This window comes from Ascaphus truei, chromosome 3, assembly GCF_040206685.1.
Source record: "Ascaphus truei isolate aAscTru1 chromosome 3, aAscTru1.hap1, whole genome shotgun sequence".
NCBI classification, from domain to species: Eukaryota; Metazoa; Chordata; class Amphibia; order Anura; family Ascaphidae; genus Ascaphus; species Ascaphus truei.
The window spans coordinates 26948394-26975720 of record NC_134485.1 but is presented as its reverse complement, the minus strand read 5'-3'; the positions used below and the strand labels follow the sequence as shown (position 1 = coordinate 26975720).

General features: G+C 42.6%; 1 protein-coding gene across 1 annotated transcript in view; it reads left to right on the top strand.

The window, feature by feature from the left end:
* The window catches only part of ITSN1 (intersectin 1), a 117575-nt gene that overhangs the window by 13227 nt on the left and 77021 nt on the right, over positions 1–27327 (top strand). Inside the window, exons 2-7 of the mRNA XM_075593039.1 lie at positions 16084–16143; positions 17173–17265; positions 19876–19939; positions 23839–23999; positions 25298–25477; positions 26300–26393. Coding sequence (XP_075449154.1) covers positions 16116–16143; positions 17173–17265; positions 19876–19939; positions 23839–23999; positions 25298–25477; positions 26300–26393 — 620 coding nt within the window. The 5' untranslated portion in view covers positions 16084–16115. The remainder of the gene's footprint in view (positions 1–16083; positions 16144–17172; positions 17266–19875; positions 19940–23838; positions 24000–25297; positions 25478–26299; positions 26394–27327) is intronic.

The following is a 27327-nucleotide window of genomic DNA, read 5'->3' as shown; positions in this document are numbered from 1 at the left end:
AATGTAAGGGATAGTCTCCTAAACATGGGGGAAGTGAGTGGGGAGGATTCCGATGGAAATTAGGTTAATGGAGCAGAAAGGAAGACTGTCTCGAGCCAAGAGACGGGGATGGGCAAAGTGTATCAAGTTGGTGTTGCTGACGCAAAATTAAATGTCTATTCCTTATCATTTTTAATATCCTTTAAATAGAAATACCACCTGTGAGCACATTCACATGTCTCAGACAAATATGTAAACCTGCCTTTCCTCGTAATCTCGTGGCATACAATGCTTCCACTGCCGCCAGGGATTCTGGGTAATGACATGCAAATGAGACCTCAGTGTGTCACACTTTGCGTCTTATCCATTTTAACATCAACCGATGTTCGAAGCTTATACCTGCTGCATTAGGCCGTGCTTCTACCCAATGTGACCGGGCATGCGCCGCCAAAACAAATACATGTTATGCACTGAGTGCGTGTGACCGCAAAGCGCGCAAATTTCAAGAAGATCCAAGAAATTGATTTTCTGGAGCGACGGCCGCGTCACGACTGCATCACGTCAGCGGTTCAGCTAATGAGGGCGAACCCCTCGTGACGTTATGGCCACGCCTCCCGATGTCTCTTGCGTGCTGCGCAGGTTTCGGGCGTGCATATCGCCTTGAGGGAGCGCACGCGCCTTGCCGAGCTGGTATAGTCACAGCCTTACACAGCTTTTCAGCACAGTCTGGGCTAAAGCTGTGTGTGAGGAGGGTTACTGGCTATGCACCGCTTTAACCCTGGCTGTGCTGAAATGCTCTGTAATGCGGCAGCCATAAGCTTATAGGGTTCCATGTTTAAATAGATAAAAAGCAAAAGGTGAAACGGTGTGCTCATTTGCATGTCATTACCCAGACTCCCTGGCTGCAGAAAGCAATGCATGCTAGGAGATAATGGGGAAAGACGGGGTTTGTAGACCTGTCTGAGACATGCAAATGCACCCACCACAAGTGGTATTTTTATTTGCTGTACAGTAGTTTTTTTGTCCCTTTTTATTTAACTCACCATAACGTTTTTTTAATGTCCCATTCTATATACACATTCCGAGCACTGCCATTAACGCAGTGCTTCATCTTTGTTTGGTGCTTCATTGTGTAACTTTAACCGTAAAAAAAATGGCTGAAGCTTCAGCTCATCCTGCAGGATTTAATAAAGTAAGGATTCTGATCTGGGAGGTCAGGGACTGAATGTGGTCCCCAAAAAGATTGATACAACACAATGGATAGGTTCCGTGCAAAAGTGCCCCAATCCCAATGGGGTGAGCCACTCAGTTCAAATTATACAGGGCAGGAAAAATTCCCCATACCTGCACTGGTCCACTGCGGGACCAGGAAAGCTCACGACTGGCGCAGAACGTTTTTTTTTGAAGCAGAGTTGTCAATCCATTGCGCTTCTCAATGTCATAAAATATAGAATTAGCAATGTGAAGACAATCTGTGGTTACAGGAGAGCCTGTCGGCCAAGTCTTGGGTATTTGAGTCCCGCATACATTTTCGGTATTGGCCCATTCCAATTACATTTGTCATTCCTGGTTGGATCTCCAGCAAGAAATGTTCCCTGCCACTTGTACCAGAGATTCCCTGCAATGTGGTAAACATGATCCCAGTCTTATGTAGAGGACATTTGTACTTCAAACAAATCCATCCTTCTATAAACCGAAGTGCGGGATTACTTCCATTACAATGTTTTATTAATAGTAGCAGGGCCAGTCATAGGCTTTGTGGAGCCCATGGTGGCACGCTGACAGCAGGGCCCCTTCTGTGGTAAAAGTTAAAGGGACTTACCTTGAAGAGCGGGCCTCCGGCGGTGGCGTGGCAGCAAGCGTAACCAGCATGCAGTGAGTTAGAAGTGTGCTGTCCTGCCGATTTATGGCCAATTACAGGCGGAGCTAATGGGCTACCTCGCTGTTACGTGCGGCCAATGAAGCTGTCCATGTCCTGGGGTTGTTGGGTTCAGCAACACCAGTACTCATTCTCTAGTCTCTGGCACCTTTGCCGAAAGTGCCTTTTTAACCCTTTGCGTGCCCCATGATGTAGCCACCACGTTATGAGGTCTGGCACTCCAAGTTTCCCATGATGTAGTGTCTACACCAGGGGTGGCCAGCTCCGGTCCTCAAGGGCCACCAGCAGGTCAGTTTTCAGGATATCCCTGCTTCAGCACAGGTGCCTCAGTCAAAGCCTGAGCCACCTGTGCTGAAGCAAGGATATCCTGAAAACTGACCAGCTGGTGGCCCTTGAGGACTGGAATTGGCTACACCAAAAAGTAATATTGAGCGGCATTTTCACACAGCATACAAGTGATTATTTTTAATATTTTATTAATCAAGTGATTCGTGAATAATGAAATCTATCTATATCTTTGGGTGAATTTTGCTCAAAACCTCCGGTGAGGACTTGTTTCCAACAGCTCCCCTCTTCAGTCAACTCTCCACAAATTCCGGAAGGAGCAGGGGCACCCAAAATAAAGAGAATATATAGTGTGCACTGTTGCGACAAAGTGGTATGTTGATGGGATCTTGGCTCATATAGATTTTCTACTTGCAGGATATAGGCGCTATACATCTCTCCATCTGTGGCTTTTCAGCTCCTTCTTATGAAGATAAATGTAGAATATACTTCAGGTATATTCCACATTCTTCTTCATAAGAAGCTGCTGAAAAGCCACAGTTGGAGATGGACTCTATACATATCTACTCCTTGGCTACGCCATGGGCTTTTTGCCTGGTTACATGGGGATCTGTCTGGACGAAGTTCCTCTTGTGTAAGCCACATCCGTGCCGAAAAAAGCTCTGGCACTCTGGTGCCTCACCCCCTTGAGCACGCAAAGGGTTAATGCTTATAGGGGCAAACTGATGTGTTTTCGATGATACCTTCAAGTGGCAATGCAGTCTGCATTCTTTTTTTTTTTTTTCTTGTCATCGATCGGCGAAGATCCTGCGTCCCCCGGGATCACGCTATGGCCACCTATTCCAATAGAGGAAGTGCTGTGCCTTTCTAAATGGTAGCTATAGCAGCCCAAAGAAGTGTAATACATTAAAACTAATTTAACAAGGTGTACGGGGGGGAGGTTTAAAGAAATGCAGTATTATATATTACTACACAACTGAGTCATTGAAAAAACACCCGATTCTGAATGTATTGCTGCTTTAGTGTATGGGGGACATTGATGACACAGTCTGCTTGTTTCAATATGATTTTTTAACAATGTGCTTAAATAAGTACATCCATTAACCGAGAGCTGCAACTTTTATGAGAATAATGTAAATGTTACTGGGGAGATCGAAAAAACACTAGTGGAAGATGAAACTAAATCTGGCTGACAGAACTGGTAGGACATCTGGTAAAAACAATGTTTCACCCCCTGAGCCAGTGAGATCTAAAGACAAATCCATATGTTTTCACTTCTGCCAATTGTTATCTTCCACATTTCGGCCAGTATTGCATATGATGACGCTCACAAAAAGCGGCTGACTGGGCTTTTCTCTAAATACCCTTCCCTTTCCTGGCCCTGAGTTTGTGACACTTTCTTGCATAACTCTTTCCACAAAACACCCACTGGCCTAAAAACGTGCCAGGGATCTCTGCGGAAACAGACTTCTACAGAATAAACCGCTCATCCAGAACTGACCCCTTAACCCGAAACGATCTGTGAATCCTGGCATTATGGTATGATTGCTGTGATGGATTTCTGTGCATGAACTCCAGATACTGTGTATTCTGACGCAGCCTTGCCATTACCTCAAGATTCCTCTAACTCGGGGGTATCCAACTCCAGTCCCCACGGGCCACCCAACAGGTCAGGTTTTCAGGATATCCCTGCTTCAGCAGAGGTTGGTTCAATCAGTTGCTCAGTCAAAGACTGCACCACTGGTGCTGAAGCAGGGATATCCTGAAAACCTGACCTGTTGGTGGCCCTTGGGGACTGGAGTTGGCTACCCCTGATCTAACTACACTTGTGCCATTCTTCTAGGAAGATATCCAATTTCATCTTCTATTTCCATGCAATTACTGCTGCTTCTGGACGTAAACCATATTACTGTGAGCATTGTTACAATTCTGAATCTTTTTTTGTTGTGTATTTTATTTCTGTACTACCAACCACCACTTGTTTGTATAATCGGTAAATATAAATATTGTGTTTTAAATGTGTATGCCATCGGTAAGCGCAAACAAGCGTGGCTTATTTTATTTATTTCTTATAACGGGTATACAGTGACCATTTATTTCTGGTGTTACTCCGCAAACAAATTATTTTTGGGATCTGAGACGGGCACCGGGGTTAATAGTGGAAAATGTTATGGCATTTGAACGAGCTGCTGAAGTGTGTGTGTGTGTGTGTGTGTGTGTGTGTGTGTGTGTGTGTGTGTGTGTGTGTGTGTGAGAGAGACTTAACGACTGTAGCTAATCGGGAGGCTGAGCGAACAGACTGCCTTAAGGCAGTGTTCGCATCCATGCGGCGGGCGCGCGTTGCGCAAGTGATCAGTTCAAACTGATTTTTTGGAGCAACAGATGGTCACGAGCAGTTCGCCCAATGAGGGTGAACCAGCTTTGTGACACCCCTAGGCCCCCCATGGCCAGGTAAGCGCCCGCTCACTGACCAGCCTCCGCACGGGAGAAGGCTCCATGGCTCCAGCCTAAGTCTCCTAACAAACCACTTACCTCGATTTTTCCTTTCCTATTGTATGATATTGTTTGCATATATTGTATTATTCCTTGTACTGTCTGCTTGGTAAAGTGCTCAGTACTTGTGGGAGCTATTAATGATATACATATATACAGGCTTATTTAGCTAGCATCCCTTAACACAGGGGTGTGTGCAAGATTTTTCTGGGGAGGGCTTTGTGGTTGCAGAGGCCCCGCGCTCTTCCCTAGGGCATTTAAATGCCGGGGGACTGCGCGAGGCCTCTGCAACCTCAATTTACCGAGATTCAGCCGGCTTCTGGATGCGTCTCCATGGCAACGTCACACAAGCCCGCAACGTCATTTGACGCTGCACTAAGGAAAGGGCGTGAGGGGGCGCAAGCGCCGGGGGAGACAAGGCAGGGGGCGCAGCAACAAAAGTTTGTGCACCCCTGCCTTAACACACATGAACTCTATCATCAACAGTTGGTTTAGAAGTGGAACAATTCAAAGGTATTTTAGACATTCAAGCAGAACATACACACACATTAATGATATGCTATGAAATGTGTATATGCCTGTGCTATATTATATTTATCTACTGTATTTATGAGTTCATTTCCTGCTGGTCACATCCTGCAAAATTGTATAAAGCATATTCTTATAAAACTTCTATCCCAACTACTGAAGCTAGTTCTCTGTGAGAGTGAGTGACCGTTGGTTTACATTTATATTCAAACGATTGGGATCTTACGAACACCAGCCAATTTTGGTGGGAACCAGTGTCCAGGGGATGCTAACTCCAGTCCTCAAGGGGTCAGGTTTTCAGGATATCCCTGCTTCAGCACAGGTGGTTCAATCAGAGGCTCAGTGGAAGCCTCTGAGCCACATGTGCTGAAGCAGGGACAGATTGGGCCGCCTGTGCTAAAGCAGGGATATCCTGAAAACCTGACCTGTTGGTGGCTGTTGAGGACTGGAGTTGGCCACCCCTGAATTTTAATCACTTCGTGGCAAGGGTTTCATTTTCACACAACACACTTAGGCCGCGATTATAGTGTGCGTGGCGTGAACAAAATACACTACCTCGATCAGAGGAAGCGCGACGTCGCGGCAGGATTTTGAAGAGCCGAAAACTTTCGTTTTTTCACGACGGCTGCATCACGCGATTGGCTGAAACAATGAGGGCGAACCAGCCTGGTGACGTCATGGCCACGCCTCCCTGTCTGAGTACACACACTGCTCGGGCTCCATGCGCTCTGTCGCACGCGCGTCTGCACTATAAACGCGGCCTAACTTACCCTGTCTGGGACAATCTAGAAACCGATCATATCTTGCACAGTTCTTCAGTGTTTGTTATTGTTTGATATATATATATATATATATATATATATATATATATATATATATATATATATATATATATATATATATATATATATATATATATATATATATATATATATATATATATATATATATATATATATATATAGGGAACCATGTTAAAAATGGTTTTTGAGGCAAAAAGTGACACTGTGCTCATTTGCATGTCATTTCCCAGAATCCCTTGCTGCAGTGGAAGTGCTGTATGCTGGGTGATGATGGGGAAAGGCGGGGTTGCAGACCTGCCTAAGACATGCAGATGAGCATACAGTTGTATTTATATATATATCTATATAGCTATATATTTATATAGCTATATATCTCCAACGTATTCCATAGTGTAGTACCATGTAGCGGTACGGTCAAGAACCAAACCTAAAATACATACAACTTGAAATATAATGAAACGATAGGTAAGAGGTCCATGCTTAGACTCTTACAATGCAGTCTCCATAGCTTCCAGCATGGAAATCAGCTTGAAGGACAAAGAATGTGTTAAGTCTGGGTGAAAGATTTTCAATAAAATGAGTATGTATAGCCTTATTTATATAGCGCTATCCATGTACATAGTGCTTCACAGCAGTAATGCATGTGACGTAGGAATAAGTGCTTTAGGCAAAGGAGTCCCTGCCCCGAAGAGCTTACAATCCAAGTGGATCAAAATGAAACGTGTCTTGAAAAGTTGGTTCTATTTTTTTTTCTTCTTTGTCTTTTCTGTTTAATTCTGTATAATTTTTATTGAGAAATCCCCTTTTTATTTTGGATTATTAATTTTGGGAAAAATCTTGGGTTGAGACTTCTTGAAAATGTCAGCCATGGTGAATGCTGGAAGTGCTGCTCTAAAGCCCAACGATTATTAGTAAAGATTCGGTTGTTCTTTTCCTTAGATGTCTGGGTCAAACTGTTCCCTCTGAATCATGATAAAACTAGTGGAGGTGTTTTTAGCCAAACTGTGCCACACCATGTATCCCTTTATCACTGGCTCTTCTTGCACTGATGAGGTCAACGGTCCACATAGCATTTATAAATTGGTATTATAAATGTTCTAATTGGAGGATTAATTGCTACATAGGACGTCCCAATAAAGTGAATGGAGTGCTCTCCTCTTATCGGTAGCTTGGTGTATCTTGCTGTGTGGAATTGCACCTTCACGTGAAGCGGATAAACGCGCACTCTAAATACAGTATGTGTGCCCTTTCATTGGCTGGTCCGGGGCTAACATGAGGGTGTGAAATGTTTTCACTGCATTCTGAAGCCGACCCAGTGAAGACGCACCAGCTGTGTTTACCCTGGGAGTTTTGGCCCATGTAGACTGTCCTTTTTATTTTTTATTACTCTTGGGAACAGTTATCTAGAGATACAGTGGTCAGCGTGTAGGCAGTTGGGTTTGAGAAGCTCGCAACAGCTGTTCTTTTCCTAATTTGTAGATTGAATATTGATGCAGTGTTGCATGGTTCAGGACACTAGAGTTGCTATTAGTGCACACAGACTAAGATTGTTGAAGTACCAATCCGCCCCTCCTCCCTTTTTTTATTTTATACCTTTTTTTTATATGAACTACTGTAGCACACAAGGCTCCAGACACCCTTCCCCCATGCTGAGATATTTAACTTTTTATTTTTGCCGGTAGTTGCACGGAAAAACATTAGCAGTGGAGTCGTCCAATCTGAAGCAGCAGTGTCATCTCGCAATGATCTCATGGCTTTCAGTCGGCCAGTGAGACTGACCCCAGTGCCATGTTGTTTCTCCTGGACATGAATTTGTGGGAAGAGAATCTCAGGAACCTGGGGGTTCCCTGTAGCTTGGGCTGCTGGTTTAAGGAAGTCACCAGTGACCATCAAACAATTTACCTGGGAGAATGTGGATTAAAAAAATAGACAGGTGTGGTTAATGTTTATGGATCTCTAGATTGATCTAAGATTCAATTTTATTTAAAGTATCAAAGTAAAGAAGACAATCATAAGGTGTCCTAAGGACGTCTATAAATTATATTGGGGACTAGCATTCGTCACTGGTCAATGGGGAAGAAAGGACTGACATAGACAGAGGATGAGACACGCACTCAATATCAATGGTAATAGAGGTGGGGTACTTAGCTGCCGGTGCGCTGGTCCTGGGGAGCTCCTGTAGTCCCAAATGTTCCAGTACAAAGAAGAAGAAGCAGGCACACGGTCTTACTCAAAAGGAGGTTTAATATGCCATAAAGTCCAACGTGAAGAAAGGACTGACCCCATCATAACTGCCCACCCTAATCACCCCAACACCACTCCCTACCTGCTCCTTTAGATCTGCGGGGTCTAGTGGGGGTGGGAGGGACTCACTTTTCCGCCCCCTGCTGTCTCGGATCTCCTCTGTCTGGATGGTCATGTCACCTTGGGGCATATGTATCGAGGGAAAAGTGATGCAATTATGGGAGAAATGCCGATATAATTATGAGACAGAAGTAAACCTGGTTTAAATGAGTTTGTTTGAGGTTTGCAATCGCACTATACTTTTAGTAAGCTGTTAACTGTATTTTATTTAATTAAAATTACATCTTGACACGTTTTGTTTTAACATGTGCCCAAACACACTGAAAACATGGTTTATGAACATTGTTTCGGCAGTATTAAAGGATATTTTAGGGCAGGGAAGCGCAATCTTTTCCCCCTGTGCACCCCTGTCTGCTCTCCCCCCCCCTGCTCGTGCACCCTCTCTTACCTTGTCTCCAGTGGCAAATTATGCCGCGGGGTCATGTCGCATTGCCATGGCGACGCGCCATCGAAGACAAGGTAAGAAAACTCGGAGACCCTGCGCGGTCCCCCAGCATTTAATTTATATTCTTTGGGGAAGAGCTCGGGTCCTCTGTAAGCGCCGTGCCCCCCAGTTTGAGCACCCCTGCTTTATGGTGCAAAATAGCAGTCTGCCATCTACCTATGCAAGGCCAGCTATTGTCACTTGGCTGGACATAACTGAGAGGTAACAAGTCTGCTTAAAAAGCTGCTCAGGGTTTATTTATAAAATGTTTTACCAGGGTTGGGGTTCATGTTGGATTCAACAGCATTGCTACTCGTTCTTCAGTTCCCATAAGGGCAAAATGATCTGTGTTGGGTGATACTTTTATTTTACTTTAAAGTGAATGGGGAAAACTGATCACACGTTAATTGTTCCATGATGAAAGGAGCTGTCCCGTACGGCACCCCTGTAAGCACGTGACCTGCATATGGGACAAGGGCTAATGCACAGCTCTCTAGCTGACCCACTTTTCACCTTCTGCAAACGTCCCTCAAATGAACAATATCGCCCCTCAATTCGTCCCAAAATACCATCTGTCAAGAACAGCACACTTGTGAGCATGTGACTTATATGCAACCAGGGTTAATGCACATAGCTCAACTCGCCTTTCTCCTTTGTAAGGTACTTCAAATGAGTTAATATTTACCCTTCCTCGGTTGCAATCTATCGATCCACTGCCACAACCAAAAGAAATAACAAATATATAATTTGCAGAGTCTACTTAAAGAAAAACTGTGCACTTAACACACATCTGTTATAGCAAAATGTGTCCGAAAATGTAATTTACTCTCCACAACGAGTGCAACAGTATAATGAGAGCCCAAAGTATTACTTATTAAAGGTTCACTTTAATATACAGAAAGACAGTACTTAAGTTACAGAAAAAATATTATTACAAGAGCATACACTTACAATAAATGCAGGCAATTTCTTAATATAAAGATAAACATTCAAGAATCCCTATACGCTGCCACATGTCATAGGTTCTTCCCAGAGAGGTCACTGGCGTAGAAAAGATGAGATCTCGCGTGTCTGATCCCAAAATACACCTCAGTTGAATTCTGATTTTCATAACCCTTTGGTAAAACCTATATACCCTTCTCCCATTTAAACCAACATTATCTCACCCATATCATCTATCCAGACACTGACATTTTTGCGCCTTAAAAGAAAAAAAAAACCTTTCCTGATTGACTTAGTTTGACTCCATATATAAAAGACTTCATAACTTTATTTCCATAATAAATAGACAAATGCCATCTTCACTGTTATCTGTGTAGTTAACATTCACGTTTCAACATAAAATATGATCACATAACGTCTATTTTTGAAGGAGAAACAGATATGTCTTTGGCACCTCTTAATCATGAAATGTTTGGCATCATTTGATTCGTCTAATCACAGCAGTTAAGAATATCTGTTGTTGCAAATTGTTGTAAAGCCCATTGCATCGTCATATTTAATAAAGCCGTCAAACTAACCTGTTCGCCACCTCTGTGATGCACAGGGGATATTTCAAGAATGTGTTTTTGTTAAGGCTGAAAGCCCATTATCTGGTTATCGTCTAATGACTTCCAGACTAGACAGTTTGTCCCTTTTGTGGGCCATCAGTGATCAGCCCCAGGTTAAGCACCCTTTCGAAATCAACATAGAAACAGGAAGGGTCTTGACCTTTCATAAAAACAATCCTTGTATTTTTATTGGCAATTTGTAACCAACATTGACCCCTTGTGTGCCAGATTGATTAAAATATCCAATATCTTCAGCCCTATTCATTACAGGAGCATTCCGTGTAGTTCGGACGCAGCGGGTCCCTGAGGTGGAACTGCGTTAACATCAGCTATGGGGATCCCCTGCTTCCCAAGGTATGGATCTCTGAAGGTGCTGCCAGTATCTCCATGGAGATTTTATTTTAAATCTCAATATTCACCCTTGAGGGGGATCATGTTGGGGAGACCTACAAAGGTATATTTCTCAGGAAGCAGGACATCCCCAGAGCTGAAATTAATGAGGTTCAGCTCCTGAAACCCTCTGCTTCCCACCAAATTCGGGAGATCGGAAGGGGGGGGGGGGGAGGGTTATAATGACAAGCCCTGGTACTCCTGGACTGGAGCAGTATGGGTATGGCTGCGTTAACTCACTTAAAAAACCTTGCCTCTGCTATTCTTTGTCACGATTAGCCCAGATTTCTGTCCCACATTCTAGTAGACGGTGTATGGTTAAACTTTAATGAACTTCGTAGCAAAGTCTTATATGTTTCTAAAGTGTCGGTGCAATCCAAAAAGATCAATTTTTTAGTTACTATTTTGTGATAACCCTGATGAGGTTGTGACAGTACCTAGATCATAGGAGCTGACTCACCAAGGTGAACTCACCGATGTGAAATACATTTGAAGCCTTTTCTTTGTCAATGCCACTCCCCCCCCCCCACCTAATTAATATTATGGGAGACATTGTTGAAGCAGCAATGTACACTAAATCCTTTAATGTGTAGTGAGATGTACATGTTCACAGGGCTGCCGTATCGTTATGTAGTTACACCATACATCTCTACACTTTGGAAGCGAAGTGTTTGTTTTCAGAGGAGATCAGATAGGGCTTTATAAACACTTGGCTGCCACAAAGTTTCCCCTCACAGAACAGGTTACCAACCTGCATTTCTTTCAAAAGGGACTTGCGGGAAACTTCTGTGCACCACTGCTCTCTGATTGTATATAAAGCAGACACTGCGGTCTGTTTTCAGAGGTTCTTCCCACACTTGACCTGAGTGATTACCAAAATATGAACCCCTGCTAATTGCTCTAGAGGATGCATACATGGTTCCACCCATTTGCCACTTGGAGCAGCAAAACCCCCCTACTGGCTTATTAATTTTACCCTATTTTTTTTATTTAGTTTTTTTACAGGATGGAATTCTCTGGAGCTGAACCATGCTCTGGGTTACTGCCCAGTTCCCGAGATATTTACTTAGCTATCCAATAGGAAGCTGGTAAGTAACACACAATTCCTGCAAGTTGGATAGCTATTTAAATACCCTTTAAAAACAGGAGATAATACTGGTAACTTCACCAGTAAGTGTTTTGGGAATCAGCGAGTCACTGGAGATGAATATAGGCGGTTCAGCTCTGGAGATTCATCACATCCATCAGGGATTGCTGCTTTTAAGTAACTGACACATTTATGGCTATGTGAATTTATTAAAAACCGTAAAGCTGTAGTTTTTTGACTGTTTGTGATTATTCATTCACATACCATATAGATGTGGAACTCACATTTGCTGAGAATCAGCGGCGGCTGCAAGGATGGGCAGCAGGGACTTTCATGCTCAAAGGTCCTCGTTGGAGGTCGAAGCGCTTTCCCTCCTGTATTAAACACACACGCCATGTAATGCACAGAATCTGTGCCTGTCATTCCCAAAAATGATAGTTTCTCATTCCAAGTATGTGTATAATCAAATAATATTTGGGGGAAACACTTGGAGACAAAGGTTGACTATGGAGTGTGCTTTGCCCTGACTGATTGGCACTACAAACCGCAGCATTGGATTGTTAGAGGCCCTGACGGGTTTAATCACCCACACACAGTTGCCAATGTGTAAAACACGGAAGGAGGGCTGACCACTTGTTAAACAGAAATGCACAAAACTAGATGTTGCATTTGTTGTGTGCTAGACACCATAGACACTGCATCCTGATCAGTGGGGAGAATAAGTAAGTGGTGTTTGTATTCGCTTCTGTTTCTCAAGAGAAAAAAAGCTGCTGACTGGGAACTATTCAATAATTGAACAGGAGGGCATCAATGCGGTCATTACAGCGCAAACCTGTTCTTCACAGAAAGAGCGATGAGAATTCCCCGGTCTACTTTTTGTATGTAAAATAATTAACACAAACGCAAGTGTCTCGTATGTACACGCCTTGCATCCCCTCAATCAACGGAAGGACTTCTATTGAGGTTGTGTGGAAAGAGCCCGTAAAGTCTGACCATCCTATGCTGGGTCTGTTGTAATTAGGCTGTGTTTTCATTTGAATGGAACAAAGATTGGGCTCAAAACATTGAAAGAGAAAGTTGGCACATACCTCCTAAAACAGCTCGGCCACCCTGTATAGTACTAGGAAAAATAGCAAAAATCCGAAGACGGCCCTCATCAATACTTCTCGCGGTGTGTTCATCCTCACAAGGGGAAGGCAGGACATCCAAGCTTGGGGTAAGTCTTGTGCCCTTTTAGTTGCAAGCAAACAAATGCAATGTTTCTGACCTTCATTGGGCTTTCGTCGGGCAAGTTTGAGTGCACATGGTTTTGAACGAGGTGCACAGATTGAGATGGCATTGATAATGGTAAATTCTGGATCCCATTTCTAAAATGGTAAAATTCCCCGCTGTCTTGGGATTTTGCTTGTCTGAGCAGACATATTACAGAGAGGCTTGCAGAAGACCGTAAGATTTTTTATGAAATGGGTCATATTGTCTGAGCTGTGGTAGCCAAAAATAAGGGACTGGATCAGGGTTCTCAAGACCCCCCCGCCCCCAAACAGGGCAGGTCTTAAGGATATCCTAGTCGAAGACTGAGCCAGTGATTGAGCTACCTGTGCTGTTGCTGAGCTATCTGTGCTGTTGCTGGGATATCCTAGTCGAAGACTGAGCCAGTGATTGAGCTACCTGTGCTGTTGCTGAGCTACCTGTGCTGTTGCTGGGATATCCTAGTCGAAGACTGAGCCAGTGATTGAGCTACCTGTGCTGTTGCTGAGCTACCTGTGCTGTTGCTGGGATATCCTTGAAACCTGACTTGTGCGGGGGGAGAGAGATTCAAATTTTGCCTCCATAGGCACTTACCCCAGCGGCCTCCTCTTGCAGCATCCCAATATCATGTGACAACGCCTTTCCATGACAACGGGACGCCATGTGATGTCACGTTGTCATAGCAACGCAAAGCTGCAGGAGTTGGTAAGAGTCCTTTACAGAGGCCCCATGCTCCGCAGGCAGTCAGTGTCATTGTTAAAGGGAAGAGTGGGGCCTCTGTAACCGCAGCACTGGCCTCCCTGACATGTGCTGCTCTAGGCCCGGGCCTAGTAGGCCTATGCCTAATTACTGGCCTAGTTGAGAACCCCTGGATTATATTCCTAGTATGATATTGAAATTGTGCATTCTTTCTGGCTTCTGATGGGGTTGAAGGCTTCTGGGACCAGCAAACTAATGCCTGTGACATGTTCTAATTATTACATCTGGGCTGCTGATTCTATTTCAACCCCCCACCCCACTTCCCCCCCCATTTTTTTCCCCCTCCAAAAACCTGTTATGACACCTAAAATTATTATTATTATTCTATAATTTTTACAGTTGATTTCACATGAGCAGAGACTTGGGAGGGGTTTGCATTCCTGTGACTGCTCCCTTTTGTAGGGTGCACTATGGGTTCAGCAAATGCTTGTACAGCCAGAGCCTCTGTTGGATCTTTACAAGGGACTGGGTGGGATAAGGGTAAAGAAAACACTTGATTGACAAACGCTCTCCCCCGCCCCCCAATCAGATGCCCCTAGGAAATTCATCTGGTAATTTCCCATCACCACCCTACAAAATATTTTCTATTGGCTTAATAGATTTATTTACGAAAGCCAATTAAACTGGTACATTATTTGCAAAAGATTATTTTATGGCTGGCTAAGCTACCCTGTGCATTAATGCCACATTTAAACAAAATTCCCTGTAATGTGGCAGGACTTTTTTTTATTTTTTTTTAACATGTTTTGTTTGGAAATATACGTTTTTGTTATGTTTTACATGTGTTGGCCAAAACCCTTACTAATTAGAAGAAAATATGTCAATGAATGACATTTGTCACATTGGATGTGAATTGGGGATTCTTTGTTTCCTGTTATCACTTTGGAAATGGTCATTGTCAACTGCCCCCTTGTAAACACTGGAATGTAGCCAAAATTCAAGTCTCTGAAGTACAGGAGGACAAAACCGTGTTGGTTATCATTTGTAGCTTTGTGCCGACATGATTTGTTTGTGCGAGTGTGCGCATATTGTACACATACATGGTGCTGGCATTGCAGCTTTCCTCCATGGTAATATAGCTTTTGTATGGCATTACAAACAGTGAGCGCTGTGTGGGACCTTTCTCATGCAAATAACAGTTAACACTGACCTTTGCCCCCCCCCCCCCAAACTTTAGTGAAAACGTTCTTCCCAGATACCACATGGTTTTACCTTCTCCCTAGCAACTGCTTTGCCATAAGTTACTGTTCCCCTCTTGTGTTGATTCATTCTCTAGCCTCTCTTTTTGCCTCTGAATGTCACTTTGCCCTTTTTGCCCCTTTTTGCACACATCAGTCCAGCGTTGCCGATATATTAACCTTACACCATTGAGAGCCAGCCATCCGATGTAGAATAATGGATCTCGGTTTTATGTTTCACTGACTTTACTCCTGGCATGTAATAGGCATCGAGTATAATGAAGTTGGCACTCGTGTGGTCGTGTGAAAAGGTATCAAAAGATTTATTGGTAGTTGCTTTGACATTTTGGTAAGCGGACTACATCTTTGATCAACTACCAATAAATCTTTTGATACCTTTTCACAAGACCACACGAGTGCCAACTTTGTTACACTCTTGGACTGACGTGGGATCCACTTCATTGCGGGACCACTTCTGCTGAGCAGCGGTGGCAAATATTACGGTTATCGTGAGTGCACCACATTTTTTAAATGTAATTCGCCTATACATGTAGGGTATATACCATGTGATGGGCAGTCTTACAAACATTTGAATTGCTGCCGTTCTAAAGTTTGCCTTCAAACAACACGTTTTTAATTCAAAGTGTCTCGGCAGCAGTGCTAGCAAAAACACCAGATATAACCCTTGCAGAGCGTGCTTATGTAATACGATTTCTGGTCATTGAGACTCCATTCATATAATAATCTGTCTGTTTTTAATTTTCTGAGATCATGTTCCCTTGCTGCTTTCCACTTCCGTTGATTCAAGATGACATCAGTCACTAATATGTCAATAGCTTCCCTTACACACAAATACCAAGTATGTGTTGGATACCAAAAAAGGATCGGAATAACACTGGGGTTTAAAAGTTCAAAACTGATTTAGCGAGTACAGATGCGTTGTTGGATTTATCTGTACAGGGGTGAAGTGGCAGGACTAAGCCGCTCCCTTTCAAAAACAAACAAACCAAAAAAAAAGATTCACCAGACCGAATGCCCTGAAGAGAACTGTGTGGCTTCACACCATAGTTTAAGCATCGTAGTTAACAAACGTTTCATTTTTTGGTTTCGTTTCAGGCACCTACTAGTGAGCTAAGAGGGACTCAACCATGGCTCAATTTGCGACGCCATTTGGGGGTAAGTGTGTACATCATGGAGAAGTTGGCTAATTGGAAATAAAGTTCTTGGTCAACAAATTGGGTTTGTATCAGAATCACAAACGTCTGCAAATACAAATGAACGTTGTTTTTCTGAAGTGTCAAAGCTAGTTTGGCGATGGCATTCTGTAAAACGCCTAGATCACGTTCTTCACAAAGGCACGGTGTATCAATAGGGATCTCCCTGCAGGGCATATACTGTGCACACGTGTTGGGGAGTGAGGTTAACGATACAGTCTGGATTAGAGGAGATTGCTCCGAACTATTTTCTGCCTCGATCAGCCTTGGGCATTGGTCTTTCCTTCCCTGCACGCTTTGGCTCTTTATAGAGTTCCCTTACAAGTAATTAAGTAGTAAAGGATTGCAGCATATTGCCAGGTAAGAGAAAATGTTAGTGCTATAAATACCTTCTAAAGTCTGTCCCCTCTCATGCCCACCAGAACTGTAACCAACAAAGTAAGTATAAAAAATGCAGGACACCGTAACAAAAGTGAGCAAAAAGAACTATAAAAATGGATTTGAAGAATGTGAACAGCTGCTTATACTATGTTTTGATTTGAGGCAACAGCCCTATAGCTAGAAATATGCCAATAGGGCATTATCACAGGAATTGTAGTTTTATCAGGCCACAATGCGTTCTAAACGGGTGCTTTGTGCCCTGTCAAGTGCTGGATTGGTACCTGTTGGGTCAATTATTTGCTGTATAAGATAGCATTTCCAGAATACTTTCTGAGCATTAATGCTGGGTTGTGTGGCTCAGGAAGTGGAAGATTTGGTTCAGGAATGTGGCAGGAGGCCAGTTGGGTGTGTTGGTTTGCTCAATACAAATATTGAAGTGTGACCTTGTTGCATGTGAGCTTTCAAAACGGAAGGCTTTCCAGGTTACATTTATGGGCAATTATCGTATTCACAGAGAATAATGAATATTTTCAGAGCTGACATTTCTTTAGTGTATGTCATGTACCTGTAATGATCCTTCTAAGTTGTTTCTTTTGTCGTCTTTCCATAGGGAATTTGGAAATCTGGGCCGTAACTGTGGAGGAAAGAACCAAACATGACCAGCAGTTCCACAGTCTCAAGCCAACAGCTGGGTTTATCACTGGTAATGTACTTTAACAAACTGTTCTGCAGTTCCCTCAGCCATAAATATGTGAGCTAAGTTATTAGTGTTGTGTATTTTCATGGACTCTGCTCTGATCACTGTAGATTCCTATGATGTAGCTGGGATATGCTGTGACGTTATGCTGTGATATCAAAGTTCTCAGTGACTAGATCACATCTATGGCCAGGCAAAGATATGATAGGAAGGCATCATAGGTTTACTTATAGACAGAATAACATAAAAACAAAGTAAACTATAAAACATGACTTTATCCGCAATGATGCACATGTTACAGAAGGAAACAGAGAACCTAAAAATCTCAAAACCCCAAAAAAACAGTTTGTGTAACTTTGTTACTTTCTGGAACATTTCAATGTAAAATTTGTTTAGACATTTAACACATAACATGTTGTCAGTTTTTCCAAACATCCACCGCTGGTATATCCGATACCCAAATAAGAATACCAATACTCCTCCAACCTTCTATGTACTTTACACAGTTGCCTTTTAGCAAACGGTCGTGACCACATTTCCCTTCCCTCCTTGGAGAGTTTTCAGGCGCTTTCAGTTAATTCACTAGACTGAGCTAGGTTTCGGAAACAAGGCTGATATTGTGTTTCGGTGCACATTAATATATACTTAAACACATCATGTTTGAGACATCCGTTCAATACTGTTTTAACATGCGAGGTTTTTTTGTGACTTGATTGACTTTCAGAAAGCTTAAACCATTGAGTGCTGCATGGTTAATGCTGCAGTGCTCTGTGGGGAAGGAATTGTAACCTCCTGGTGCAGAAAATGAAAATGTTTTATATACGGTTGGAGAGCACACTGATGTAATCTTGCTGTATTTTGGAAAACTTTTTTTTATCGGATACTTTATCGTAAAAGCACAATCAGATGTAGGCAGCTAAGAAATGGCTGCCATGCAGCAACGTGGGTGTGCAAGCCGAGAATTGTGAATCAGTCGCCTGTCCTTTCCTTCCGTCTGTTAATGGGATCTGCGCATGCTAATCTGACCCGGGATCAGATTAATGTAGTAAATGCCAGCACTACTTCCGAGCGTGGTCTGTACCACATTCCTTGTGTAACTCACTTGCGCAAGTTCATGCTGAGCACATGGATTGTAATTTGGTTAGTATACCAATTACACTGTCACAGATTACAGGCCTATGCTACTTTCTCCCTCTGTTATATCATGTGGAATATTTGTATTATCTTTCCTGCAAAATGTAATTATGGTCGCACAAATAAACCTTAATGAAGTTGGAGAAATATGAATGCATTCTTCTAGTAATATGGTTGTACATATTACATTGTTTTGTTTCTTCAGAGATACTCTTAGGCTGAGTCCATAGAAGGACCGACAGCGCTGAGCCGTGCGGACGCTCCGCGATGAGCCCCGTCATCCTCAATGAGGATGTCTTGAGAGGGGGCTCCCGCGAGCGTCCGCAGGCGTGCTGAGGCGCAGAGATTTTCAGCCGACTTCAGAAATTGTATCTGAGCGCGCTGTCGGCTGAAAACCTCCAATCACAGCGAAGCAGCGGCGTGACGTTGACGTCGGTGCTTCACGGGCTATTGGCCTCATGGTGTCAGTGCTCCGCCTCCCAATCGCGCACGCTGGCTCGCCTGCAAGTCCATACAATCGCTCCTGATTGAGCAGGCGAGCCTCAGCATTAGCGTGGAGGAGCGCTGTCGGTGCTACTATGGACGCAGCCTTACACATTTATGAAGGGTTAACGTGTAACAAAAGAAAATGGCGATATTTTATATATTTGTAAATGGCCTGGTTTCTTTTTTTTTTTTTCGTGCCCAAACGTATCCCCTAGTTTAAGTTTCTTTCGGAAAGTCTTTAAGGTGAGAGAAGTGCTGATATGCTGTTGAAATGATATCAGCAATAAGATGCATTTCTGTTAGAGGGACATAAAGGGGCTTCGTCCCACTTATATTCAATTTTAATACCTGCTGGTGTGTGTTTCTCTGTCTAGAATCTTCAGAATTAAGCTTTTCAAGAGTTCTCCTCTCTTCCTCAGGTCCGCGATACTGATTTACTGAGATTACATGATCTTAACACAGATGTAATAACAGAAAAACAAGATAATCTAAGGCAGATGATGCAGAGAAGGAATAAACAGACAGGGCAATAAATGGATGAAAGGGACAGTGAGACACGGGACCATACATCCATCAGCAGACAATACATCTGCATCATCTGCCTGAGATGGTTATCTTGTTTTTCTGTTATTACATCTGTGTTAAGCTCCTGGAATCTCTGTAAATCAGTATTGCAGACCGGAGGAAGAGAGGAGAACTCTTGAAAGCTTGTCTTATAATAGCTATTGTTAGTCCAAATAAAAAAGGTATCGCCTAATACTGAAATACTCATAGAATCTTCAGATACATTCAGTTACTATTTTGTTCTTTCTTTTTAGGTAATTTTAGTTGGATACATAATGTTAGACTGAGTTTCACAGGACACAATGAAAACATATGTATTTTACACTGGCACACCCTGTTACTTGGGACTGTCTGTTTAAGTAGATCAGTATCACTCAGACGTGTCCTTATTGTAGGGCTGACTCTTGTTTTATTTCCCCCTTCCATTTACAGGTGACCAAGCTAGGAATTTTTTCCTTCAATCTGGATTACCCCAGCCCGTTTTAGCACAGATCTGGTAAGTATGGAAAACGTGTGGAATACAAACACCTTTAGTGCCGGGGGAGGGGAGGGAGAAACTGTAGTCCCCTACAGCACCAGAAGGGTTCAAATTAGATTTAAGAGTGTGTACCTACTATGGGAACTATTTGCCACTTGGGCTCTGGTTTTCCATTCCCCATAGGGCAGCAGATCACTGGTAATGTAGACTCTATTTGACCCTTAAGGGTATGATATCACTGAGGCTTGTGTGGGACTTTATATTACCTCTGCATCCCACAGCCGCCCCCTGTGAAGTGGGTTAGTGACTCTCATTGTTTCATTTACCTATTTTCTGCCTTTTGCTCGGTCGCAATGTGGTTCTTTTTAACCTTGATTTGCAGCGGACTGTGGGATACCTTTTGATAGACGCACAATTACGAACACTTCTTGCCAAGAACTCCCTAGTAGGTCCAGGTTGTTCAAAATCTCCAGAACTGACCGGGCTTCTAGAAATTAGCACAATTGTATTTTCCTCTGTACCTATCAGGGGCATCGAACTGAAAGGGGTTTAAAAAAATAAAAATAAATAAACTTCAAGTTCTAGCCACTCGGTTCTGTTATCCCCTGGATTTTAACAAATGCTTTGAGTACGAAAACATTCAAAAAATGAATTGCAGTACCCCTCTGGCAGCAAAAGGGTGAAAAGTGCTCAATATGATCCCTCTCCAGCAGCAAACAGGCTTAAAGAAGCAATCCAGGCAGTATCATGTGTGTTTTTTTTTTTATTTATTTTTTTAAATTCAACTCAATGCCATTTTTAATGCATTTTAATATACTGAGCCTCTATTGATTTCTATAGCAGGCTTTAGCACACTTCTCCAGCAGTGCAAAATAGGTGTAACATTTGTGGTTTTCACTTGTTGCCAGTATTCCCAGCTACAAACTCTAATAATAGATAATGTTACCGTAGTAGTATAAGAATACATTGTAGCTGCTGAGTTAGGCTTTGCCTATAGTGCCGCTGATGGCGACGGCGATACGATGGGTGACGTCACCCGTCGCTGTCGCCACCGGCGAAAGTTATCTTTCGCCGGTCGGCCGCATCGTGGGATTACCGCAATTTGATTTGTTCAAGGGCCGTCACGTGACGCGACGGCCCTTGAAAAAATCAAATTTTGCCGGCGGCGGGGTTTTTGCGCCGTCGCTTGTCGCCGTCGCTTGTCGCCGTCGCGTGCACAATGCGTTTGTTTTCGGCCGAAGTCGTCGGCACTATAAGCACGGCCTTACACGGACTGAAGGGTTGATTGAAACTAAATGGCAGCCATTAAGTGAACCCTGGGAAGCAGGATCTTAGCTGATCACAGGAGAACGAATCGATCAGCAGCTTAGGTAATTCTTTTCAATAAAGGTAATCGAAGGTAGCATATATTAAAACAAAAAAAGGTGTATTTTTGAAAAAAAATGTTTTCAAGTGCTGCTTGAACTGCCTCTTTATATCTGCGGAGAAATGTGTTGCAGGATCCTACTTCTCAGCTTTTTTGTGCTGTCGCAGGAGTTTGTAATAGAAAAAAATGTACATGGTTCTAGACTGTGCAAGATGCTAAAGCAAGTGGGTTAGTACCGTCATTCTTGCAAAACAGTGACTACATATTTGTTATTCACTCACTCTTTATATCTGGCAATAGTAGCAAGACTGCCACAGAGCGGTTTGATACGCATTGCACTTTATAGGGATCTGTGTAGTACACCAAGCCACGGAGGACGACTTAATCCTTAATTCCTCTTTATTCACATTCAAACTGTTTTATGCCATTTATACTGGGAACCCAGCCAAATAATTGAAATAATACCCCTTTTTGCAGAAATCCTACTCTGCTAGTGCTCCAATCTACTGTAGGATTAATCTATGTCACTAACGCACTATAATATCTGTGTGAAAAGCTTAGTTGGGGGATGGCAGGCAAATATACTTCACAACACAGTGCCTTGGGAACTGCAGAGCCCTGATCAGTGCAGCTGAGGGGTCTGGCAGCAGTACATCTGAGTGGCAGCTGAAGGGTGTTGGCAGTATGATTCTGTTCACTGCTGTTTGTTGTGCTCCGGGATGGATTTCCCAAAAGGCTGAGTTGTATATAGCGCCAATTTTTGGGGGGAGGAAGTGTGTGTGTGCGCGTCTTACCTTTTCCTGAGCGGGCCCCCTCCTGTAGTGTCATGACGAACCGACGTCACATGATGATGTGTTGCCATGACAACGTGGCGTCCCATGGCACAATGACAATGCAGCGTCACGTGCCAAGACTGGGACTAGCCCCCTCCCGCCACACCCCTTCCCAAGGTCCTCTTTTATCCCACTTTTACTCGCATATCAATTACCTGCACCGCTCTTTGGTGACCCCACTACACCTGAGATCTCTTCCTTTCCTTTAGATTGTAAGCTCATTTGGGTAGCGACCTCTTTATGTTTTGTGTTTCACGCCTTTGTAATGCACGGTATAATATGTTGGCGCTGTATAAATAACGGAGGATAATAATGTACTTGCAGTGTATAGATACTGAGCGTAATTGTAGCCTACCCTCAAAAGCATGTTTTACTAAATCTGCTCTTTTCATTTTGTCCAACATAAAATGAAGAACCATTTAATTGCCATTGATTTTCTTCTGTCGCATTATAAGGAAGACCACGTAAATGCATTAGTAAAATGGTAATGAATCATGTGCCAAACGAGCAGGCAGTGGGAGAACATGCAGAGTGGCTTCAGCTAAACACATTTACCCAATCCTGCATAAAATAAGCATCAAGTTATCATGGCCAGACTACGTTCAAGTTATATTTTGTATTTTTTCTTTTTTTTCCTGGAAGTACAGTCACTTTAGTAGCACACAGCAAACCTGAGTATAATAAGTGCCATATGTAAATATAACTGGCCAATCTCAAGATCCTTTTATGCATAAAACAGGAACCATTTTTTATTCATTCCATCACAAGTATTTTTTTGCATAGGTCATCTGTGTCAGTTACTCTTTAATAGCCAGTTCACTGGCATATATGATGCACAGAATGAAGAAGATAAGGGAACTAAAATGTATCCCAGTTCTTAATTTGTATTGTTTACAAACCTTTCCAATGCAACTTTTATTTTTTTTTAATACGTGCACTTTTTCATTCGACATGTTACTTCCATTAATTAACGGTGGACCTGCACCTGACTGTGCTTTTAAGAATGAGCAAAAAAATTAAGTCACCGATGAGGATGAAAAGGTGAGGAGCCATTGCCGCATAGTAATAACTCCCAGAATCCCAGGTGAGGAGCCATTGCTGCATAGTAATAACTCCCAGAATCCCAGATGAGGAGCCATTTCTGCATAGTAATAACTCCCAGAATCCCAGGTGAGGAGCCATTGCTGCATAGTAATAACTCCCAGAATCCCAGATGAGGAGCCATTGCCGCATAGTAATAACTCCCAGAATCCCAGGTGAGGAGCCATTGCTGCATAGTAATAACTCCCAGAATCCCAGATGAGGAGCCATTGCTGCATAGTAATAACTCCCAGAATCCCAGATGAGGAGCCATTGCTGCATAGTAATAACTCCCAGAATCCCAGGTGAGGAGCCATTGCTGCATAGTAATAACTCCCAGAATCCCAGATGAGGAGCCATTGCTGCATAGTAATAACTCCCAGAATCTCGGTGCTGGTTTGTTGAATGCCTCTCAGGGGTCATACTATCCAAACTTTCAAACTGGTGCTTTTTGTGGAATGGGATACATGATTCATGATTCATTCTTCAGATAGTTTGAATCTTAGGCCCTTGCAAAAAATGTGTGTTGGCTCCTAGTAACTGATCACCCGTAGGAGCTTTTTCTGGTTTCCTGGGCTGTTAGGTTTTGTACCTCGTTATATCTCAATACGTGATAATAATGTTTAATCTTTTTGTAGGGCGCTGGCTGACATGAACAACGATGGGAGGATGGACCAGCTGGAGTTTTCCATAGCTATGAAACTTATCAAACTAAAACTACAAGGTTACCACATGCCCTCTGCTCTCCCTTCAATTATGGTGAAGCCACCCGTTGCCATGACTAGTGCCACTGCATTTGGTTAGTATGAATTTGTACATTAAGAGTTCAAGCAATCTTCTTTAACTTTTTATTTACAGGGTTCCATAAGGGCCTTGGGTACAGAAAAGAAGAGGACATATGGCTGGTATAAGCTGTGGAGCATTTTGTTGTTTTTTGTGCCAGTGGAAAGGGTTGAGATTGTATCTCATTCCACTACTTTGAGTGACAATTAATTAATTTTTTCCCCCCCTGGAAGTCCTAAACTCCTGGGATATTAATGGAGATCAACAGAGCTTGAGAAATGCAACAATTCTGTCAAAATGGTCACACATGCAATTCTTCCTAGGCAAAAAAAATAATTCCCCCCTCCTCAGCCTAAATTTTTTTTTTCCTAGGAGGCCAGAAAAGGTTTGTAGTTGTTGCTGTAAAGCGAGTGATGGGAGGGGAGTGATGCGACCTATCTGTCCTTCCAGCACAGACACACATCCATGTTTCAAATGAATACTCTTTGAACGGTTAGGTGGTGTGGGGTACTTTCTAATATGTTCCAGGACTGCCCTGCGGAATGTACTTCATTCTTTCATCCTGTATTCCGATGTGCAATTTTACAATGCGCGGTTGATGGTGTGGTCAGAAATCCCATTTTTTTTTCTTCCTTACACCGTATTGTCCAGCAGAAAATTATTCTTAAAAGAGAAACTCGTTATCCCACTGTCCTTATCAAGCCCTTGTCTGATTTTGTAAAGCGGTTGGGTTAAACATGGCTCCTAGTACATTACAATGCTGGGCTAGAGGATTTCAAACGCACCGTTTTAGCTACGAGAAAAAAAAGAAAAAAAAAGCCTTTGTTTAGGAAGAGAAATGATCATGCTTATGAAGGGTTAGGTGAGATAAACGCTTGTACTGCATATCATTGATTGGAGTGACTCCCATTTATTGGTTTGGTTCCTACATTGTAAGTTGGTATGGCTCAAGTTGTCAAACTTTTTTAGTTGTGTTACTAGTCCACTGAAATACATGTTAAACCCTTGAGTACCAAATGTAATATCAGCACAGTGCATTATAAGGGCCCCTGGCACTGATGTGGTTAAGCAAACCTTTATTTTTTTAAACACAATTAAACTTCATGATTTTTAATGTCCTTTTGCATCCAAAATATATTTGTGTGTTTTTCAACCCGTCTCTCCTTCCCAGCGTTTAACTAGGACCAGCGCGAGAGAACGTGCAGACAGTGCAGTACAGCTCCAAATCACTTGTTTACATTTCTACACTGTGCCCTGTTTTTTCTGTCTGGTCTCCCTACTTCTGTACATGGTGCACTGTTTTGTGTTTTCCAGGTGTGAGTGGAATTGCTAGCATGCCTCCCCTTGCAGCTGTATCCCCTGTGCCAGTGCCGCATATTCCAGTAGTAGGAATGTCTCCTCCTTTAGTGTCCTCTGTCCCTGCCACAGCAGTACCGCCAATGGCTAACGGAGCGCCAGCCGTTATACAGCCTCTTCCTGCTTTTGCTCACCCTGGTAGGCTGCTGAGTTCTAATTCCGGCAAGTAGTTTCTTGCAAAAATCTATGAAATGGTGTTGTCTTCTGTTGTGTGTCCGGGAGCCCACTACGCATTGCTGTGCAGGCTCCCGCGGGATACAAGGGCTTAATATAAATGTTTCACTTAGTAAGAGATAAACACACCTCACATGCCTCACCCAGGGTACTTTAATCCTGCTCCAGAAACTCCAGATGATGCACTGGCTGTGATGATTGGGGCTACACAAATCTTGAACGTATAGATTTAAGTTCTGCATGGGCTTTCAGGTTCACATAGAAGGATTTTTATACACGTGACTTTGTCACCGTTAAATCTTACCGAGCTGTATATCTGTGTAATTATAGGTTGCATTGACTTGAATTTGGTGTTATTTGAAGAATTCTGAGGGATCTCTAGTTTAAATGCACAACATCTACATATAGATACCCATTTTCCTCTCTTAAATGTCACAACCTGTAAAGAACATTTGTATTACAACTCTTTTGACACTACTGCGTAATCATGTTTTATTAACGATATGCTAGACATCTGTTCGTTTGTTCGCATCTTTTGAAGTACAATAAAGCATTTGGTGTTTTGGCAACAATATTTAAATAAATCTACTAGACATCTTATTAGCCAATTGTGCTTATAAATGTATTTATTCTATGAAAGCGTAGATTGTGACTTGTAGGCTAGCTACAGTATATAATGTAAACTTTCAGTTACATCTACATTTTCGTGTATCAGTCTTTCAGAAATGTTAATCCTGGGAGGAAAGTTGGGGACAGTATTTTAGAAGACGTTGTTTGTCATTGCAGCCACATTGCCAAAGAGTTCGTCGTTCGGCCGGTCGGGTGCTGGGTCTCAGATTAACACTAAACTTCAAAAAGCCCAATCCTTTGATGTTGCTATGTAAGTACAATATGATCTTAATGTAGTCTCTGATGTCTTTTTGTGAGAACTCCTCAATGGCATTTTAATCAGGTTATGTATTGTATGCAGTCCTTAAATTAGCAGCAATCAGAGACTGGGGTTTAGAGTAGACACTGCAATTCTTGGAAAGTCTCAATATTTTGTTTGCATCTGTGTTTTCAGTCTAATTTTCTTCTTTTTGCACTCGGTTTATATTGCGAATTGTTACGTTTCTGTGAGCGGTTAAGATCTTCCACTCGCAACAAATGTTCTTCTACGTTTCTAGTAGAGATCAGGAAAGCAGAAGATAGAAAATCAAATAGACTAATCTATCCTGGATTCAACGTGTATTTATAAAATGTTTTACCAGGAAGTAATACATTGAGAGTTACTTCTCGTTTTCAAGTATGTCCTCGGCATAGAGTTAAGACAAATAATACATGGTTACAAATACAGTAACATAAATGAACAGGGTATACATTATATACACGACATTGCATGCACAGTTAAAGAAAATATATATTATAGGCGTATGAAACAGTTACAGACCAGATTAAAATGTGAGACAGTCTTAGTTTTGAAAGAACTTAAACTGGTGGTGGATGTGAGAGTCTCTGGTAGGTTGTTCCAGTTTTGGGGTGCAAAACTGTTTTGTATGTGTATGCAATGTAGTCACTATATTAAGATCTTGCATTGGAAGGACTAGCAAAACTATGATCTATGAAAGGGTCTGGGCCAGTATTGTTTGCTTCCCATGATACTCAATAAGTCATCAAGCCCCCCAACAGTTCAGGTTTTCAGGATATCCCTGCTTCAACACTGGTGGCTCAATCTTTGACTGATGCTCAATAATGAGCCATCTGTGCTGAAGTTGGGATATCCGTAAAACCTGATCTGTTGGAGGAGCTTGAGGACTGGAGTTGAGCACCCTGCT